Here is a 22,334-nt window from a genome sequence, read left to right as displayed (position 1 = left end):
TTAAGAGGCTGACTAAACCAAACACGTAAATTACCGAAAATCTTTACTTTTGCTCAACCCACGTTCTGTCTGTCCCAGACATTTCACCTGATGGCATCTTTGCTTTCAAAGAGTGAAGAAAGTAAGCAGAGGTCAGATTCAAGCCATGGGGCTATACAGGGGTAGTGCCAACACAGACCAGAAAGGAAAAACAGCATTTGTTTCATCCAGCTTCCAAACTAATTAGCCACTTTAAAAGATATCATCAAGGAACTAAAAGTAGGAGAAAATACCTGAAAAAAATATACTGACAAATGATTTGTATCAAGAAAACATAAAGAACTTTCACAACTCAATAAGACAAATAACACAGAGGGGAAAAAGTAGGGGTGGGGCCAAAAGACAGACATTTCACCAACACAAAAAACCTTCCAAAAAAAGGTTTCACACGTGAGCTACACACTACATGCCAAGCACATTGCCAAGTACGTTCTACCCGTTATATCTATTTCCCAATAACCCAAAGCAGGAAGTGATTATTAACCATTTTACAAACAAAGATGACAAGTTGAAAAGGTCACCCCTACTGGTAAAGCAGTGGAAGAGCCAGGACTGAACTCAGCTCTGAGGCCAAAGTCTAGACTGTTTCACCCTGCATCACACTGCCCCCCCACCTGTCCTTCCCACAACATCCTGTAATAAAACCTCTCTCCGCACAGCCCTCATGGTCCCACTGGTGGTCTTAATATCAGTCCTTTACCTGCCCCCACCTTGGCAGACTTCAAATCTTTCCAAAGGACAGGTAGATTCAGAGGGCAATAAGTAATACACCACAGGATCCCCTGATCCTCTGAGGACGGATGTCTCTGCTGCATGCTACTGGCTGCAGCCTTTGGCATGCTTAAGGATACTGATGTCAGTTCGACACAGTAAACTCTCAATACTCACCTCATCAGGAAAGTCCTTGGGGTGGGGAGAGGTGAAACGAATCCTCATTTCAGGATCTATTCTGGAGACCTGATCCAGAAGGTAAGCAAAACGAAGGCCCCCTTGCTTGGCTTTATAATTGGTGGAAAAGCCACGGCTAAGGTTGGTGGACACTGCATTGTTGAACTGGACCTCTGAATTGTCCCGAAAACTATTAACATTCTGACCAAGGAGTGTCACTTCTTTCAGCCCCTGAAAAAGGGAAAATAAATATACTGGAAGCAATTTTAAAACATGTTTGGCAGCTTCACACCAATTCACTAGCTAAAATTAGCTAAACCTACCAAGAGCCATCCATAAATGTACGCTGATTTTAACCCAATAATTCCATGCTTGGGCATCTTGTCTGAAGAACTGAACTTCAGAATAAAACCTTATGCAAAAAAATCTTCAAAGCATTTTTTAGATAGCAAAAAAGCTGGATTCAAGTCCCATGTTCAATAATAATGGTTAATTTATAAGACCAAAAATCAAATTATGACACCATTCTGTCCACTGAATGTTATATAACCATCACCTATGAAGTATTCTTGCCAAAAATATTTAGTCTAAATCCCATCAAGCTTTAACACCTAACTTCCAGTTCACCAGAATTCAGGGGAATATTTTAAATGACAACACAAGGAAGCAATCAGACAAACCCAGACATGTCTAATGCATCATTTAAGACACACAACAAAAAAGTGAAAGGACTGTTTTAGATTAAGAGAGACTGAAGAAATATTACAATACAATCAAACAAAACTGTACAAATCTTGATGGGATCTTGGTTTGAAAGTAGAACAGTAATAAGATATTTTTGGATAAATTAATAAATTTTGAATATGGGCTGCGTGTTAGAGAATATTAGTTAATTGTTAAATTTCCTATAAATGATAATGGTATTATGGTTATGAAGGGGAAAATTCTTTATTCTGAGAAGACACATACTGACGGATGCAGGGCAAAGTGGCCTGATGACTACCATTTACTTTCAAATGGTTCAAAAAATATATATTTATATATCTATAGAGATAGGCAGATAAAGGACATATGACAAAATGTTAATAATCATGTTTATTAGACTAGTCTTTCAACCTGTCTGTTTGAAAATCTGCATTGTAAAAGTTCAGAAAGAAGAAGAATAATGGTTTCTATAAAGACTATTTTTTATAATTTTATTTTGACATAATTTCAAACTTACAGAAAAATTGCAATGGTATAAAAAACTCCCAGGACTTCCCTGGTGGTCCAGTGGTTAAGAATCCGCCTTCCAATGCTAGGGAAGCAGGTTCGATCCCTGGTCAGGGAACTAAGATCCCACATGCTGTGGGGCAACTAAGCCCGCATTGCAACTACTGAGCTCGTGCACTCTGGAGCCCACGCACCACAACTGGAGAGCCCGTGTGCCATAACTACTGAGCCCAAGTGCTCTGGAGCCCGCGTGCCACAAGTAGAGAGAAACCCGCGCACCGCAACAAAGAGCCCATGTGCCACAATGAAAAGATCCCACATGCCACAACTAAGACCCAACACAGCCAAATAAATAAATAAATAAATTTTTTTGATTAAAAAAAACTCCCATATACTATTTGCCCAGATTCAGTAACTGTTAACATTGTATTCTATTTCTTTATTATTCACACTCACACCTCATGTATATACTTTCTCTCTCTACACACACATGCAAGCACACATTTTTCTGTCTTCTGAGAAAAAGCTGCAAACATCATACTCTTTTACTTCTAAATATTTCAGCATATAAGAATATTTTCTTATATAATAGTAGTCACAGGACAATTATCAAAATCAGAAATATTGATAATATTATCTAATCCACATTCCATAAGCCAAATTTTCACCAACTGTCCATACTATGTCCTTTATAACTTTTTTTCTTAATTTTTATTCAGCAACGGCATGTCTAGAAACTTATCTTATGGATATAACTATTAAGATGGACAAAGATTAATGTATAGAGATGTACTTCTACACAGCACTGTTTTAACAGAGGAAGAACTGAAAGCAATTTGAAAGCTGCTGTCCTACAAGTAAATCATAGTGCATCCATACCAAGGAAGGCCACACAACTACAAAAATAAATTAAAAGCTGTTAATGACATGAGGAAATGTTCACACTATTACAGACAGGATACAAACTTGCTTAGGCAGTGACATCACAATCACATAAGAATATGTAATTTTTTTAAACATTTTTATTCCCTGATTAGAATCCCACTCCAGGACCATGCAATGCATTTAACTGTCAAAACCCAAGTCTCCATAAAGACTATTTATTTTTACAAGTTGTGACATAATGTTAGCTTAAAAAACAGGATATACTAAATGCAACATGGATCCTGGATTGGATCCAGAAAGAAGACATTAGTGGGGAAACTGGCAAAATCAGAATAAAGTCTGAAGTTAGTTAACAATAATATACCAATGCTAATCTTTTAGTTGTAAGAAATGTACCAAAGTTAAGTGAGATGTTAACATTAGAGGTAACTATCTTTGCAACTTTTCTTACAGAAAAGAAAAGTCTGAAGTTATTCCAAACCAGAAAATTTTTTTAAAAGATAGTAAGATATAAAACTAAGTAAAACACACACACATATAAAGAGATGTAATGACCAAATGAAAAAAGAGCTATGGGACAATTGGGAAAATCTGAATATGAGTGGACTAAAATCAAAAGATATTTAGCATTTTTTGTTAATCCTGTTAGAGGAATTAATGGTATTGAAAATATCCTTATTTTTCTTTAGGGATGCACAATTACTTAAGGGTGAAATGCCATGCTGTACTCTGAGATACTTAACAACAAAAAAAATAAAGTAAATATAGCAAAATGTAACAATTATTAAATTTCAGGGACTTCCCGGGCAGTCCAGTGGGTGGGACTCCACGCTTCTATTGCAGGGGACAGAGGTTCGATCGCTGGTCAGGGAACTAAGATCCCACATGCTGCAGGGCAACTAAGCCCACGCGCTGCAACAAAAGATCCTGCATGTCACAACGAAGATCCCGAATGCCACAACTAAGACCCGATGCAGCCAAATTAATTAATTAATTTTTAAAAACACACACACAATGCAGAATCTTAATTTTTCATAAGTCAATGTCTTTGAATTCACTAAGATTCACTTTAATGTTATTAAGTTCCTTCTTTTATATGCAAATACCCTAGAAAAGTTAGGGGTTTTCTGTCATCACCTCAGTCTATTTAAACAGAATATCTCCATCCCAAAGGAGTGAGTTTTGGTACAGCTGGAGAGCTGGAAGGGGAGAGGAAGGAGACCACTTTAGACCACTTTGGATAGCACTGGGTGAGGTAAGGTATGAAGAATACTCACAGTGCCTGTGAGCAGCCAGAGACCAAATCAGGGAACTGAGAATCTGGGGATGGGAGAAGAGAAGACAGCTTGCCAGAGTGCACAAACAAAGGCAAACTGCTAACTTAGAACTGGAGCAGGGGCTAGCCTCCCATGGTTCCTAAGCCAAGCAAGTAAGAAAACACAGAGACTCGAGTGGAAGAAAAGCTCCATATTCCCACCTATTGTCCTCTTTTGCAGGGCTGGAATATTAGGGCCTAGGGTTAGGGAGAGACCTCAAGGGCTGAGGGACCAGCTCCCAATAGGAGGAAGGCAGGAGATATCTCCCCTCTGGCCTCTGATCTGATTCACTACCCTCACCTAACCTCTGTCCCTCAACTAGTGAGCTGGCTCAGTGATAAAATGAACAAGAGATTTGGGAATAGCCTAGAATACAAAGACAGACTAATAAATCATTCTCTGAAAACTTACTAAGTGCCAGTAACAATTGTCGTGCCAGTAACAATTGTCCTTCCAGTAACAATCCTTCCAATAACCTAGCAAAGAAGGTATCTGCCCTCTTTTCATAGATGGGGAAACTGTGTTTTGAAGAAGATAGTTAAGTGACCTATGCCAGGGCATCAAGCCAGAGAATGGTGGAGCCAGAATTCACAATCATCTAATTCATGCTCTCTCCATTCTACTGTGCTGCCGCCCAAGCAAACCTCTCAGTGGATCTGCCTATAATTCCTGGGCAGCAAACCCAAGATGTACACCCAGGTATTTCTTTCTGGCCAGGTATGGTTCTAAACTTGTACAGCTTAGAGAAAGCACAGGCTGCAAAACTAGAAAGGTTGTCCTCATCCTCCCACAAACACGCTCACAGTAAGAAGGGCTGGAGAATTTTCTACCTGCTCAGAAAGCTTCCTCACTTCCTCTAGAATGGAGGCAACAGGCCGACTCCTCTCCCGGCCACGTGTGAAAGGAACAATGCAGTAGCTGCACATGTTGTCACAGCCTCGCATGATAGACCTGGGGAGGAAAGCACCAGAACTTAGTAACAGGAGCAGGATGGCCTGGTCCAACCCAAGGAGCAGCTCCCTTGGCATTATCCTTTGGCTCTGAATTCTCTTGGCAACAGGCTCACACTGGACCAATTGGAGATCTAAGAAGCAATAAAGCAGACATTTTTTATCTTTAAAAACTATTATGGGGAGTTCCTTGGTGGCCTAGTGGTTAGGATTCCAGGCTTTCACTGCTGTGGCCTGGGTTCAATCCCTGGTCGGGGAAATGAGATCCCACAAGTTGCACAACACGGCCAAAAAAAAAAAAAACTTATTATGTGTTAATCACAGGATATAAACCAAACTGTAATTGGTGGATGCAGTGGTTACCCTAAGGGACCGCAGTGGTGAAGGAACGGGTTGCAGACGTACCACACCTGGACTTTCTACTGTTTATATTTAGATATTTTTGAACTCTTTAAATCTAGACCAGAAAAAAATAAATATGATAAAGAGTGTATTAGGAATGGAGACCTTGGATTTAAAACACAAGGTTCTGCATCTCTCACTCACTCCTGATCCAAATGCTAAGTATCTAAGTTACATCACCCTCTTTCATTGCATCATGTATATGAAAGCCTAAATTTATCTTAAGGAAATAATGATGGATAGATGTATAGTAAAGATGTTCACTGAAGGATTGTTAAATAAATGTTGGCTATTAATTTTATAAAGCATTCCAACAACAGAGTATTGGATAGCCATTAAAATGAGAGGTTGGCAAACTTTTTCCGTAAAAAACCAGATGGTAAATATTTGAGGTTTTGCAGACTATACAGTAGAGACTCATCCTCCTCACAACTACTCAATTCTGATATTGTAGTGGCAAAAGTAGCCACAGACAATATATAAACAAATGGGTATGGCTGTATTACAATAAAACTTTATTTACAAAAATAGGCTATAAGCCTATTTGCCAATCTGTTAGAGAAAATTTCATGATATAACAAATGTACATTATTTTAAATATGAAAAGGTTATAAAACCAAGTACACCAAGAGCCAATTTTTATAAATAAATATACACAAAGCATACACATACAAACACAGAAGAAAGAACAGAATGATACACACCAAACTGATAATAGTGTTTATCATTAGCTGGTAGGAGTATAGGTAATCCTTATGCTCTTCTTTATGTTTTTCTATCTTTCCACATATTCTTCAACAAATATGAACTATTTTGTCATCAGATCTTCTTTTTTTAACTTAAAAGATCAGAGGAGGGGAAAAAAGATCCTGAAAGCCCTAGATATTTTAAGTGAAAAAAATAATAAGAGTATAGAAGGGAGGGTAGGAAAGATTCTATATTATATACATGAATGCATGTGCAAAGAATACCTCTGAAAGGATTATATAAGAAACTCCTAACATGGCTGCCTCTGAGAGGTAGCCTAGGAGACTGAGGATGACAGGTGTGAGGGAGTCTTACTATACCATCTTTTGTCTTCAGTTTTTTGTACTATATGCATTAATTTTTTTAATGTAATAAAATTAACATGTTATTTTATTTTATTTTATTTTTTAACATGTTATTTTAAAAGTAAGAAAGGAGAAGCTGAGTCCCCATCTCTTGGTCAGTGACTCACACAAAAGCAGAAGTGGCACTGGGGCTCGTCTGGACTGGCACGACATCAGCATAGGTCTCATCCAGAGAGAGCAGAACATTGGCAGCTTGCTGGCCTGACTCGGCAACAGCAAGCAGCCGAGGAAGGTCCCTATAGGCATCTGGACCAGCCAAAATATCCACCATTTTCTCTCTGTTGAGGATCTCCTCCTTCAATCTCTCAGCCATGCAGCCTGGGAGGGAAACGAAATAAGCTAAGACCTGTTCCCAAATTCATCTCGTCTCACAACTTCTTTTTAGTACACATTCTCTCCAGCTGGATCAGAGACCAGGTCACAAAAACTTCTCTAGGAGTTTAGCATCATCCCTCAAATTTGCCCAACACTTCTATACCTCTGGAACCTGCATATTCCTATATAAGAAAACCACAGGAAAAGAGCTCTATGGCAATTCAATGAAATGCCTGGAAAAAATGAAACCACCATCCAAAAACCTTTCTAGACGTGAACCACCTCTTTTTTCAACTGAAAATTACTTGGTGCTACAAATAAAAACTATTTTGTGTCAGGAACTTATTTATTAAAATAAAACTTATTTATATACAACTGCACTTACACACTTTATCCCTCTTGTTGCCCATAATACCTATTAAAACCTATAAGAAATGAGTTATCCATCTACGCTGGTATCTTCCATAATCAAGAACACCACTGTTATTAGTAAAACTATACAATTTAAAAATCCATTTTATTAAAAAAAAAACCCTTTAAAAACACTGGTTTAAGAACTATTCTTGGCTGTACAACTGTGTATAGCAGCATCATTCACAATAGCCAAAAAGTGGAAGCAATCCGAGCATCCATAAACAGATGTGATATATACATACAATGGAATATTATTCAGCCTTAAAAAGGAAGGAAATTCTGACACAAGCTACAGCCTGGATGAACCTTGAGGGTATTATGCTAAGTGAAAAAAGCCAGTCACCAAAATGTTGTATGATTCCATTTATATGAAGTACCCAGAGCAGTAAAATTCAGAGGCAGAGAGTAGAATGGTGGTTGCCAGGGACTGAAGTGAGGGAGGAATGGGGAGTCATTACTTAATTAGTGTGGAGTCTCAGTTTGGGAAGATGAAAAAGTTCTTGAAATGGACGGAGGTGATGGCCGCACAACAATGTGAATGTACTTAATACCACTGAACTGTACATCTAAAAGGGGTCCAAATGGTAAACTTTATGTTACATATACTTTACCACAATTAAAAGAAAAAAACTATTTGGGGGATTTCTGACATTCCTAACAGATATATACCCAGGGGCTTCTATAATGAAGGAACTGGAATGGAACAAAACATTCTAGCTAATCTTTCCATCCTCCTGCATCACTTAGTACATTAATCTGTGTAATAAAGGATATGCTCCAACCTGTGTTTCGACCCATCATCAAGAAGAATTAATTTAACTATTCCACAATGGACACAGTCTATTTTAAGGTTAAGTACATTGACTAAATTCTGGGACCATGAGGGTACAGAATATTTATTTTTGAAATATGCCTCCCAGCTATCTATACCAGAGCTGTCCAATAGAACTTTCTAAGACAATGGTAATGTGCTTTATCTACGCTGTTCAAACTGGTAGTACTAGTCAAGTGTGGCTACTGAGCAGTCAATATGTGGCTAGTGAGACTGAAGAAGTGAATTTTTAATATTATTTAAGTGTAATTAAATTTAAATGACCACATGTGGCTAGTGGCTATCATACTGGTCAGTGAATAATTAGATCTTCACTTGGGCATGCTTCAGGAGTCAAGATAAAAGGTGCCTACGTGGTAAATTCAAGCTGTCCCTTCAGACTCCAAACTCTCTCCTATACACTACTCTGTGCCACCATGAGCCCCATCAGACTAGTAAGGACAGATCACTTTCTGAGTACAGTACCTATTACTTTAAGGCACTAAGAAAAGCCCTTTTATGAGCTTTATCTCATTTAATCCTACAGCCTCTGACATTAAGTATAAGAGTTGAATGGCATGTATAAGATTGTATAAGATTTCTTCACTACTGGGAATCCAGCCTCTAAGGGAAACCCTAGCATATAAAGCTACATGGAGCCCAAGTCTCACAAAACTCACAAAATCTGCAAATTACCAGATACCTAGAATCCCAATCCTCAGAGGCACTCGGGAGCGGAGCCGTTTTGACTTCAAGGATTTGAGCTGATGTAAACGATTCCAGATGGTCTGTTCAGCCTTCTCCCTGCAGAGGTCAAAAAAGGTAGACCTGAACCTGAAAATAAACTACAAAGCAATCTAAAAGAGCAAGACAATGGGAAGAATGGGAATTCCCTGGCAGTACAGTGGTTAGGACTCCACGCTTTCACTGCAAAGACACAGGTTCAATCCCTGGTTGGGGTACTAAGATCCTGAAAGCCATGCGGTGTGGCCAAAACTATTCCTAGAATGACGCCCTCCCTGCACATCTCCAAATCCTGACAAGCCTTTAAGCCAAAATCAAAAACAATCTACTCCACAAAGCCCTCCCCAACTCTCCTCTGTTGGAGAGTTTGTTCTCCTGTCACCTTAACAATTCTATTCCCTGTACTCAGCAATTTCTCCTTTTTACTGTTTCATTTTTTTACCTAGTGCTTTCTGCCAGATGTTAGAGCTATTTGTGTATCTGTCTTAGTTCCCATATCAGACCAGACTCCTTAAAGTCAGGCTCCATGGAGGAAGGGTTCATTTCTGAATCTCCCAAAGAACCTAGTCCAATGTCTTGCAGCAAAGACCCTCAGAACAAAAATGTTGGATTAATTAATTGATAGTATAGCCAGCTGAGGAAACATAACACCAACATGCTTTGTACACAGAAACAAAGTAATACACAGGGTATGTTCACTTCTGATGGATGCCACCCATCTCTGTTCTAAAGAACTCTGTCCCTGACCACTGATGGTACCTAGCCCTTATGATGTGAGGTACATCATAAACATGTGCCATTGGCTGCAAGAAAAACCCAAGGAAAAGTTGGGCAACTCAGCACACTCTCGGTTTCCTCATCAATAAAATGAGTTTGATAACAGCACCTACCTCACAGGGTTGTTGTGAGAATTAGCTAGTGCACGTATAGTACTCAGTACAAGACCTGACACACAGTACACGCTTAGCAAATGCTGACCATTCTATCATTACTATCTCCACTGGTGTAAAACTGCAAATCCACTGGCTCATCTCCATAGGTAGGGCCAGCCTGGCACCGTTGGCTCTGGCATTATTATATAAGATATATTCACTCTCTAAGTAAAGAACAAATTCCCACCTGATAGAACATGTGACAAGGAGGACCACATCAGCCTGGGTAGAGAGCAAGGAAAAAAAGGAAAATTATGATCTTTGAAATTAACCTTTTAGAATCACTGCCCACAGCCCTTTTTTTTTTTTTTTAATTTTTTTAAAATTTACCATTTTAACCATTTTTAAGTGTACAGTTAGGTAGCATTATGTACATTCACACTGCTGTGCAGCTATCACCACCATCAACCTCCACAACTATTTCATCTTCCCCAACTAAAACCTGTACCCATTAAACACTAACTCCCCATTCCCCTCCTCCTCATGGCCCATTTTTAACCTAGTTCCTTGCCTGAAGGTAAGCACAACCTTAAAAGTTTCAAAAATAACTGCAACAAAAGTACACCTCGGTCCCATACTACACACTTTCCTCAAGGGAACTCACTCTCACTAGGCCATAGCCTGTTCCTGAAACTCCACCCAAGAACTGGCACACATGCAGAATCTCACCCAGGTAACAAGGGGAAGCAGAAAATGTGTATACCTCCTGAAGGTTACTGGTCCGGAGGTAGCCACTCTTCTGTAAGATGGACCAGGCTATCTCTGTGTCATTCACATTCATCTGGCAGCCATAGGTCTCAAGGTAGACTGCAATGAGAGGGCAATTCCATTGCAGGCAGATGAAAAGAGACCACATGTCTCAAAAGGTCTCCTCCCCAAATGCCCCAGAAACACCTAAGGCAACTGGTTAGCCGCTAAGTCCCCTGTTGCCTCAATTCTAAGGCATCATTAATTGCCAGATGTACCCCCAAATTAATGACAGCCTTTCAGAACAAAAGAAATACTACATTATATACACACACCAATTACAAGCCGTATCATTAAAAATGGAGAAAACATGCACCTGAGAATCAGGAAATACGGTTATAAAAACAATTAGAAAAGGGAGGACTAGTTGACAATAATTATCAACCTGGGGGGAAATAAATTTAAATCCATGTTAGGGCTTCCCTGGTGGCGCAGTGGTTAAGAATCCGCCTGCCAATGCAGGGGACACGGGTTCAAGCCCTGGTCTGGGAAGATCCCACATGCCGCGGAGCAACTAAGCCCGTGCGCCACAACTACTGAGCCTGCGCTCTAGAGCCCGCAAGCCACAACTACTGAAGCCCGCGTGCCTAGAGCCCATGCTCCGCAACAAGAGGAGCCACTGCAATAAGAAGCCCATGCATAGCAACGAAGACCCAACACAGCCAAAAATAATAAATAAATAAAACAAATAAATTTATTAAAAAAAAAAAAATCCATATGTTACACTCCTCCTTCTCAAAATGAGGTTCTCCAGACTCTGGAGGGAGCAGCAGTGGCCAGAGGGTACATAAAGCCACAAAATAAAAATGAGGCAACTTCCTACAGTAACTTCAAACATCTTAAACGAAAACAAGCATGGCTAACATGACATAAAACACATTTGCACAAAGCTATAAGAACCTCAATTTCACACCATAGCAAGACCCTTCAAACTAAATTCCTATTTCAACCCCTGCGCCCACCAACGCACTTTAATCCACAAACCCAAATAAATTCTAAATGGAGTTAAAAGTTGAAGGACAATCACATGAAAACCAATAGAAAAGAGCAGTAATTTTTTTCAAAAAAGAAAGAAACAATCAGGATTTTTTTTTAAACCTTCCTTGGCTCACTTCCCTTGTCTAAAAAAAGAAAACACCAAACTTATGTCAGGGAGAGACTGAAGGGAACAACAAATTTTAAAGGACTACAAAATACCGAGCAGGAGTCACAAGGTATACAGACTCCTTGATTTACCAATTCAACTCCTAGAAATTTATTCCAGAAAAAAATTTTTAAAGAAGCAAAGCTATCTATATATGCATGTATCTGTATACATATATATGAGGCACTTATTATAGTGTTATTTATAATATAAAAATTTTTGAAACAACCTGATGTCCCAACAATTGGAAAACATCATGGTACAGCATGTGATATTTTGCACCAATGTTTTTAAATTTAATTATGAAGACTAGTATTTGGAAGAATATTAAATGAAAATAGCACATTACAAATAATTTGCACCATATGACTGCAACCAAATCATTAAGAATTATAAAGGGAAATTTTTTTTTGAAACAGTGCAAAAGGGGAGAGGTCTGGTTGTCTCTTCAAACTTTTTTTTTTTTTTTTTTTTGGCTGTGTTGGGTCTTCATTGCTGTGTGTGGGCTTCCTCTAGTTGCAGCGAGCAGGGACTACTCTTCGTTGCGGTGCGTGGGCTTCTCATTGTCGTGGCTTCTCTTGTTGCGGAGCACGGGCTCTAGGCGCGCAGGCTTCAGTAGCTGTGGCACGCAGACTCAGTAGTTGTGGCTCGCGGGCTCTAGAGCGCAGGCTCAGTAGTAGTGGCGCATGGGCTTAGTTGCTCCGCGGCATGTGGGATCTTCCCAGGCCAGGGCTCGAACCCGTGTCCCTTGCATTGGCAGGCGGATGCTTAACCACTGTGCCACCAGGGAAGCCCTCAAACATTTTTTTTAAGGCATTTTAACTGAGTGCATTATGTTTCTCAGAAAATCTCTGCCTAAGCATAATGATTTTCTACAGCACCAATTATGAAACCTACCTTATAACTTAGGATGATCTAAAAATCAGAACAGAGATCATAAGGGTTTCCAAAGGTAACCAAAGAGAGGACTCCCCAGGACTTCTATCCCCAAGTTGCTTGTACCAAAACTATAAGTTTCTTTATATTATTGTTACTTGGTAGAGTCTGACGATTCCATAACTTAGCAGCCTTCCCACTCTGTTAACCCTCCAAAGCCAGGTCTGTAATAAAAGACCTGTTAAGAATCAGACTATGGGACTTCCCTGGTGGCGCAGTGGTTAAGAATCCGCCTGCCAACGCAGGGGACATGGGTTCGAACTCTGGTCCGAGAAGATCCCACATGCCACGGAGCAACTAAGCCCATGCACCACAACTACTGAAGCCTGCGTGCCCTGGAGCCCTCATGCTGCAACTACTGAGCCCATGCGCCACAACTACTGAAGCCCGCATGCTGCAACTACTGAAGTCCGCATGCCTAGAGCCCATGCTCTGCAACAAAGAGAAGCCGCTGCAATCAGAAGCCCACACCCCGCAATCAAGAGTAGCCCAGAAAGCGCGCGCGCAGAAATGAAGACCCAACGTAGCCAAAAAAATAAAGAAAGAAAGAATCAGACTATGGATGCTGGAAAGGAGTAAAGCAGGAAGTCCAAAGAGAAGTAAAGTAAAACCAACCTTTTCTCTGCCTTCCTAAAAGTTCATCCACTGTGAGATACGGGGGTGGGTCCTCCACATCTGGAGTAGACGGTTTCTCTTGAGGAACGGAAGCACTTCTTAAAAAATGCTGAAAAGTCGGTCCAGTGGCCAGCCTGGAGCTGAAATCCTTCCAAACTCCATCCTCCTGCCGCGTCTCTGGACTGGGACATGCAGAGCTGCGGACACCACTGTGTGCCCTGCAGGTCCTCAGCAGCAGCCAGGACACAGAGGCCAAGGGCCCCCACCTCAGACATCTCTGCGCTTGGAGGACACACTGTAAAGGATGCATGGCACTAAAACAGCCCAAAGACTGCAAGAGAATGACAGACATCACCAACATTTATTGAACACTATATACAGGGCACTGCTCTAAGCACTTCCAAGTGTATCAATACATTTAATCCTCACAAAAACCCAAGAAGGTACTCTTAATAATATTGTCCCCCTAATAATATTTTACAGGTGAAAAAACTGAGGCAACTTGCCAAATATCACACAAAGAAGTGCCAGAGATGAGACGCAAACCCAGGCAGTCTGTTTTCAAAACAAAGGGGTTGTAGAGATGAAATGAGAAGCCCTGACAAAATAACAAAGTAGCATCTTGTGCCAGGAACAGTTCTAAGGGCTTTAAGTGTATCAGCTCTTTAAAGCTTCACAGCATCCTGAGGAACATAGGCAACAGACACTACTATTAGCCCCATTCAGAGAGGAGGAAATAGACAGAGAGGCTGAGGGACTTACCTAAGCTCCCACAGCCAGTAAGCAGCAGAGTCGGGATTCAAATAAAGGTCTCTGTTAAAACAAAGCCTGTGCCCCTAGCCACCTTGCTACACCGCCTCCCCACACGGTGAAAACTATTTACTGAGGACATCTTCTTTTGGGTTTCTTCAAAAGGAAAGTATCTAACATGGGGGCACCATATGCCTGATCGGTGACTACTTTCGACCTCCAAGAGTCTCAGATTACTGCCCTTCAAACTTCCCACCCAGACTCTCTCACATATGGCTGGGGGGGAGGGATGGAAAATGGCACAACCTTTACAGAGAGCAATTTGCCACCTTCCATCAAAATTACAAACACACAAACCCTAGATAACTAATAAGAACCTACTGTGTAGCACAGGGAACTCTACTCAGTACTCTGTAATGACCTACATGGGAAAAGAATCTAAAAAAGAGTGAATACATGTATATGTATAACTGATTCACTTTGCTATACAGCAGAAACTAACACAATACTGTAAATCAACTATACTCCAATAAAAATTAATTTTAAAAAAACACACAAAAACCCTTTGACCAAGCATTTCCATTCCTAGGTATTTATCCTACAGATAGACTCATGTGCAAAATAACCTATGCATAAGGATATTTGATGCAGCAGTGTTTCTAATAGCAAAGAAACGGAAAAGATTTAAATGTCATCAATAGGGGACTAGTTAAATAAGTCAAAGTACATCCATACAATGGAATAAGATGCAACCGTTAGAAAGTGAGGTTGAATCTACACATGACAAAAAAGCAAAGAAGCAAAGTGTTATACTAGATATAGTGGGCCATCCACAAATCTGTGTAGGAAAGAAGACATGAATATTCAGGTACATATTTGTAAATGCACACAATATCTCTAGAATGCATAAGAAACAGAGGGTGCCTCCCAGGAAGGAACCTAGGTGACTCAAAGTACAAAAGGTGGAGACTTACTTTCCACCACATATTCTTAATGGACCCCACATCTCCAGCCTGACTACCTCATTCCAGCCATACCAGACATCTTTGTACTGATCTTCACTAGCTTCTAGGCTTTTATACATGCTGTTTTCTCTGGCTGATGTATCTTCGCTCAACTGACTTGGCCAACTCCTACACTACTTTTAGGTCTCTGCTTCCTCCTGGAAGCCTTTCCTGGCCACCACCACCAAAGTCTAGGGGTCCTCCCCTAGGTTCCCAAAGCCTCCTTCTAACTATCACAAGACTCATCACACTTTGCTGTTAATTACTGCTTATCCCTTGTAAGCCGGAGGTCTCTGAAAGCAGGGAAAAAATCTCATTCATTTCTACATTCTTAGTATCTCCCATTCTAGTAACATGGCAGGTGCTATACATGTAAAATGAGCAGATGTGGCCTGTTACTTCTCCAACCCGATCACCTGCTGTACATGCTACCAGCACTTTAGGCAGAAGCAATGCCAACCTACTTTCAAGTGACAGAGAACAGCAGACTTTTAGTGTGAACTTTAAAGTCACCCGAGGTCACCGTGTGACCTCGGGAAAGCCAAATTCCTACCTCTGAGCCACCAATTCCACATCTGTAAAGTAAGGATAAAAATAATACCCACCTCTCAGAGATGTTGTGAGAATTAAAGATGTTAAAACCTAACTTGGCATACAGTAATTCTTCAGTAACTGCACAATTGCAGCCCACACCTCCTTTGATGGTGGGTATAGAGCATTGTGGTTAAGACGCGAGAGACGGAGTCTGACCCAACTGCTGCCTCGCCAGATAACTTTGGGCACGTGGAAGCGTCTTAAGTTCTGGGAGCTTCCATTTCCTGTGTAAAATGGGAATAACAGTGCCTATTACAGCACCTATCTCCATGTCTGTTGTGAGGATCAAATGTGACAATACGAACAAAATGCTTGCAGAGCACAATGTAGGGGGCCTCGGTGGGGGCCTACATTAATTGGTAGTCGACAATAACGATGAGACAATAGCCTCATCTCAACATAAACAATAAAGCATCCCACTTTATTGGGTGATTACAATGTGTCAGGCGTGGTGCTAAGTGCTTTCCATGGATTACCGTATTTAATCCTCACAGCAACTGTGAGGCAGGTTCTACTATCATCCTCACTTCACAGGTGACAAAGCTAAGGCTCGGGGGAAAGAGGGCTGACTTGTCCAAGGTCACAAACGAGTAGGAAGCGGGGCTGGAGTGCACACCCCGACAGTCTGACTCCAGGGTCCGCGCTGTAACCACCGCGCCATCCCCCCCCTTGGACACCGCGCATTCCCGGGGCACCGCCGCCCCTCCAGTCCCAGACGTGGGGCGTGGCCGAGAGCGCAGGCGACCTCCGCCGGCGCTCCGTTCACCTACCGCTGCCCGAAAGCCTGGCGTCCAGCCGCTGAAGATCCTCTCAGTGGCCAAGCTCCCGGCTCAGCTGTCTGCGGCTGCGCACGCACACGCGCAACTTCCGTTCCGCCGCAATTTCCGTCCGGGGCGCTCCGTCCGGCGGAAGTGCGTCTTCTCTACTGTCCGGGTGGGTCCAAGCTCCTGTTTGAAAACCTTCCACTGGTGCGCTGAACCAAGCGGTAACCCCTAGCCGGCAGGTGGCAACTGAGCGCTTGAAATGTGGCGAGTGCGAATTAAATGTGTTCTAAATGTAAAATACACACCGGATGTCGAAGAAAGAATGCCAGGTATCTCCTCGATAATTTTTATATTGACTACGTGCTGAGATAATATTTGGGATTTATTGGTTTAAATGAGTATATTATTTAAGTTAGTTTCATCTGTTTCTTTTTACTTTTTTCAGTGTGGCTACTGGGAAATTTTTAATTATTTACGTGGCTCGCTTTCTATTTCTATTGGACAGCGCTGCGTTATAGGTTAAAGACTTCCCAATTCACGTTTCCAGCATAGAACCCCCCTCCCAACCCCTGGAGTCACAGACACATAGTTCCACTGTCTATGGGGCACCTCCCCTTGGGTACCTATCGACCGTCTCTAACTCAATACAGAACTCTTCATTTCTTCATACACATCCTAACCCAAAACCTGTGTCTGCCCAGTCTTGCCCATCTCAGTAAATGACCCAAGCATCCTCCCAGTTGCACTAGGAGAAACTGAGTCATTTTTTGTTTCCTCTCCCTCAATCTCCACACTCAATCTATCAGCAAAGTTTTGTCAGCTCTAACTCCAAAATGTCTCAAATCTATCCACTTCCCATTCTCCCGTTCTTCTGCTGCAACTCTAGCCCAGGCCACCATCATCTCATCAGAAAGGACAGCAATAGCCTGCTAACTGGCCTCCTTGCTTTTGCCCTTAACCTAGTTTCCTACCAACTATTTCCCACACAGAGCCTAAGAGAGTTTGTTTTCTTAACTCAGATCATGGGAGTTCCCTGGCGGTCCAGTGGTTAGGACTCCGTGCTTTCACTGAGGTGGGCCCGGATTCGATCTCCATCCTTGGTTGGGGAACTAAGATCCTGAAAGCTGTGCAGTGCAGCAGGAAGAAAACAAAACAAAACAACAACAACAAAAAAAAACAAGACTTAACTCAGATCACATCATTCCTCTGCTGAAAACTCCCAGTGGCTTGCCATTGCCTTTGCAATAAAATCCAGATTTCCTACTGTGTCCTAGGACCTGCATGATCTGGCTACTGCTTACTTTTTACTTCTCCAACCTACTTATTTATTTCTTACTATTTACTTCTCCTAGCATGTTCTCTCTAATTAACTATATTTCAACTACACAATTTTATTTTGCTCCTTCAATACCCCAAGCACATGTTTATCTCAGAGCCTTTGTACTTTGAACATTCTCTCTCTGGAATGTTCCCCAAAATTGTTTCAAGGTTGGTGCCTTCTCATCCTTCATGTCTCAGCTCTCCAGAGAGGCCCTCTCTAACCACCCCATGTAAAAGGCTCCCATCACTATCACATCATTTTCTTCTCAGTATTTGTCACTATCCAAAATGATAGCATTTTTTGTTTACTTGCCATTGCCTATTTCCTAGACATTCAGCTCCCTGAGAGCAGCGACACATTCTGTCATGATCACTGCAATGTCCCCAGGATGTAGCACAGAGTCTGATTCATAGGAGGGCTTAATAAATACTTGTTGAATGAACAAATGACTGCTTTATGTATTAGTTTGGGTTCCCCAGAAGCAGATCTTGAACAAAGGACTTGAGTGCAGGCAGGTGATCACAGGAGACACTGATAAGGTAACTCAGGGAATGAGACAGGGGAGACAGCCAATAAGGAGTGTGTTATCAAGCCAGTTACCAAGGTGGGCATCTGGGTCTTCATTCTGTTGGGGAGCTCTAGGAAACAGTGTAAGACACAGACCTCAGAATTATTTCACCCAAAGGGAGAGGAAGCTGGGGTGGTTATATACTACCAGCCATGGTGGAAGTATACTCCTACTTGTGTTAATTCCTCACTGCTTCTACTCTGCCTATGCAGAGAAGGCTGTGGTTTGGGAGAAAGCCCTCTATAAATAAGATGCAGTCACTGACTCCAGCACTCTGAATTACCAAGGCTCTGGGCGGCCTGACAACCCCTGCTACAACTGGCCTCTTCGACACCTCATTAGAACTCTGTGAGGTTTATTATTGGCCCGAGTTACAGGCGAGAAAACTGAAAATACAAAAAGGTAGTCAAGTGCTGAAGCTCACATAACTAGGGTATGGCAGAATTGGGATCCACCCACAGGTCAGTCTGATAACAAAGTCCTATTCTCAACACTGACTGACTAATTCAAAGTCAGACTGGCTGGGTTCACATTAAGGCTCCGATACTTTCCACGATAGCCATGGCCAAGTCAGTCCTTCCTGCTGACTTCCACTTTCTTTGCATATAAAGTGGCTGCTATGTAGAAAATATACTGCATTGAGGGTAGGAGGGTGGGAAGACAAATCAGTAGAGTATTGAGGAGGCTGTGGCAGTTGTCCAGAGATTGTGAAGTCCTGGGCCAGTGCAATGTCTTGGGGCAGTGAAGAAAAACCAAACCCAGATTTCAGGAGTTTGAGACATACCACAATAAGTTCCACAGCGTCTCTTTACATGACTGCTGGGTGCCAATTGAGTCAAATATACAAAGGCAAACACAGCCCAAGAATTGTATTATGGCTCTTGTTTTTTACTGTGGTTCTCCAGGTAATGTAGAATGTGCTCTGATCTTTTCAGGCAATAATCAGCACCGTGAAAATACAAACTTTCAGAATTCCTGGAAAACTTTTAGACTCTAGAGACAAGTTCCTGGAAACTCTGAGATCTAAAGACTCCAGTTGGAGAAATATTCAGGTTTACTGTCAAAGTTTTTACTAGAAGGGGAAGATGTTCTGTCCTAACTTGGCCATGGGGGGGTGCCACCTGTGCCACACAGAGCCCCACCATGGTGGCCGAACCTCCATCCCACTAGGAGTTATGTTGAGGAGGGAAGCCTCCCACCCACGCTGCCAAGGTCAGACAACACCCATTCACCCTCCACAGTGACCCCAAGCATGGACCCTGTCCTTCCTGACACATCAATTCTCTATTTCAGGTCCTACTTATCATTTCAACGTGGCCCTTCGCTCTTTAGCCTCGGTATTGTCCTCATAGAATCACAGGAGAGAGGGATTCTAGGGCTGGAAGGAAGCCACTTTTAGAGCTTCCAATGTGGGAGTCAGGGAGGAGCCGGGATTTCAACCCAGGTCTCTTGGCCTCTTAGAACTGTGCTCTTTCAAATCTGGATCTTCCCCTAGTGGCCCCAGAAGGAGGTGTCACCTTCCCCTTTTGTGGCCAGAGCAGGAGGCAGCAAGTCAGAAGATGTCAGAGCTACCCCTTGCCAGTTCTGATTGCCCATGGGATGGGCATGAGGGATGTTCTCTGGTGCATGTTATGCTGCCCCCACCTATACATACACACACACACACACACCAGCCATTCCCAACATCCCTACTATCCTGTCCCACACACATCAGCCCATGTGAGGGCCAGGGACCATTTCCAACCTCCCAACCCATCACCCACCACATTCCAACAACAAGGGTCCTTTCAGCTGCCATATTGTGGAGTCTCAGACAGTGTTGTGTCTTGGGCAATGAAGGTGATAAAAACAACACCCCCCACCCCGCCCAGATCTCCAGGAGCTTGGAAGGCTCATGTTCCATCCCACCTTGGGAATCTGTCATCTGGGATGCCATTCCCCCTCCTACCTAACTCCTACTGGTTGGTGATAGTTCTAACAGTTACTGAGCAATTTCTTCTTCCCCTCCTCCTTTCCCACTGATCAGCCTCAGCCAAATGACTTGTTTTGGCCAACGGAATGAGAGTGGACAAAATGCAGAGGATGTAAATGTGCTTGTGCACTTTGCTTGTCTTTGAACTCTAGGGACTTGCCATGAGAACATGCCCTGGGAGCTGATGCCCCTTCATCCTGGGCTCCAGAAGGAAAATCATAGAGTAGGCCTGAGCCCAACCCACAGCCTGGACCAAAGCCAACCAGTCAAGCCCAGCTTCTAACAGTCAAACTGCAGTCACCATGCAGCCCCAGAAGTATGAAAATAAATGTTTGTTGCTGTGGCCACAGAGTCTGGAGTTGTTTTGGTCCACAGCATTATTGCAGCAGTAGCTGATTTTTAGCCTGCTCCTTCAGAAGGACATCAGCTTCAGGTCTCCTCCTGAGAGAAACCTGCCCTCACCCCCAGAGCTGGTCAGGTCCCCGCTGGCCTCTCTGGTATTTCCATGAGTCTACCCAATCACACATTTGATTGTGAGAGCTTCTGCTGAATTTCTTTCCCCTGTGCAAGGGGGCCTGTCAGTCTTGCTCCCAGCAAATCAGCTCCTGGACCCAAGGATTAGCACAAAGTAGGTGTTCACTATGTATTTCTCAAATGAACAGTGGATTGACAAATGGGTGGGCAGATTGAGGTGGGCAAAGCTGGAATATCTCTGCTTACCTGCATTTCCCCAGGTTTCTAGAACGAGCTCTGGCTCTGGCTTGTTACGTGAATCCATGTGGGCCTCAGTTTCGTGTGGAACCTTGATTAGAACTGCTTAGTCTAATGCAGTAACTACGGTTATCACATGTGGCTACTGAGCATGTGATATGCAAGCAGTGTGAATGAGGAACTGAATTTAATTCCATTTTAATGAATTTTAATTTAAAAACTGATACTCAATTCAGTTATTGGAAAACTTTAGTACATTTGGAAATACTTGATTATGTGAATCTAATTTTTTCAACTGGAAACTTTATGAAATCTAAATACCAATCAAAGGTTTCCAATGAAAATTTGGTATCTGAATAGAGATGTGCTGTAGGTATAAAATACACACCAGATTTCAAAGACAGTATGAGAAAAAGAATGTAAAACATTTCATTAATGAATTTTTATATTATGTGTTGAAGTGATAACATTTTGGATCTACTGGGTTAAATAAAATTTATTATTAAAATTATTTTCATCTATTTTTTCTTACTTTTAAAAATATGGCTACTAGAAAATTGGTAATTACAAATGTGGCTTGCATTATATTTCTAGTGGATGGTGCAGGGCCAGAAAATCTCTAAGGTGAACAAGGGCTCTGAAGTCAGAAAAACCTAGTTTGAATCCAAGCTCAGACATTTCATAGCTGTGTGACTTTGGGCAAGTCACTCTCCTGTTCTGAGCCCCAGTTTTCTTACCTGTGAAATGGAGACTGCCGTTCCTATCAACATAGATATGTGGTGAGGATCCAATGAGGAAATGTATGTACAGTGCCTAGCACATAGCAAGCACTCTCTAAATGTAAGCTATCGTTACTGTCATCACGGTAATTTTTCTGGACAACGCAAGCAACTGGGGCTCATATGCAGCCAGCTGCATGGTACAGATTCCAAAGAAACATTCCACGAAGCACACTCCAAGCGTCCTCCCTTCTGCAGGAAAGGAGCAAGAGGCTCTCTATGATGGTTTTAAAACAGGTCCACACAAAAAAAAGTTTAAATAAATAAATAAATAAAATAGGTCCACAAATTCTTTGACATTCCTTTCTTCAAGCGGTGGAGCCTAATTCCCCTCCCCTTGAGCGTGGGCTGCGATTAGTGACTCACTTCTAATGAATAGAATAAAGCAAAAGTGACAGTATGTGACATC

General features: G+C 42.0%; 1 protein-coding gene across 1 annotated transcript in view; it reads right to left on the bottom strand.

The window, feature by feature from the left end:
* Positions 1–21,317, bottom strand: part of CDK5RAP1 (CDK5 regulatory subunit associated protein 1) — a 43,526-nt gene extending 22,209 nt beyond the window's left edge. The window contains 10 exon segments of the mRNA XM_068565970.1: positions 928–1,158; positions 5,171–5,291; positions 6,912–7,122; positions 9,048–9,148; positions 10,208–10,242; positions 10,724–10,827; positions 13,463–13,577; positions 13,580–13,793; positions 15,822–16,034; positions 16,581–21,317. Of these exon segments, the coding sequence (XP_068422071.1) occupies positions 928–1,158; positions 5,171–5,291; positions 6,912–7,122; positions 9,048–9,148; positions 10,208–10,242; positions 10,724–10,827; positions 13,463–13,577; positions 13,580–13,624 (963 nt within the window). The 5' untranslated portion in view covers positions 13,625–13,793; positions 15,822–16,034; positions 16,581–21,317.
* Between the last annotated feature and the right edge of the window lie 1,017 nt (positions 21,318–22,334).

This window comes from Eschrichtius robustus, chromosome 16, assembly GCF_028021215.1.
Source record: "Eschrichtius robustus isolate mEscRob2 chromosome 16, mEscRob2.pri, whole genome shotgun sequence".
In the NCBI taxonomy this organism is placed as follows: domain Eukaryota; kingdom Metazoa; phylum Chordata; class Mammalia; order Artiodactyla; family Eschrichtiidae; genus Eschrichtius; species Eschrichtius robustus.
This window is presented reverse-complemented; position numbering and strand designations above follow the sequence as displayed.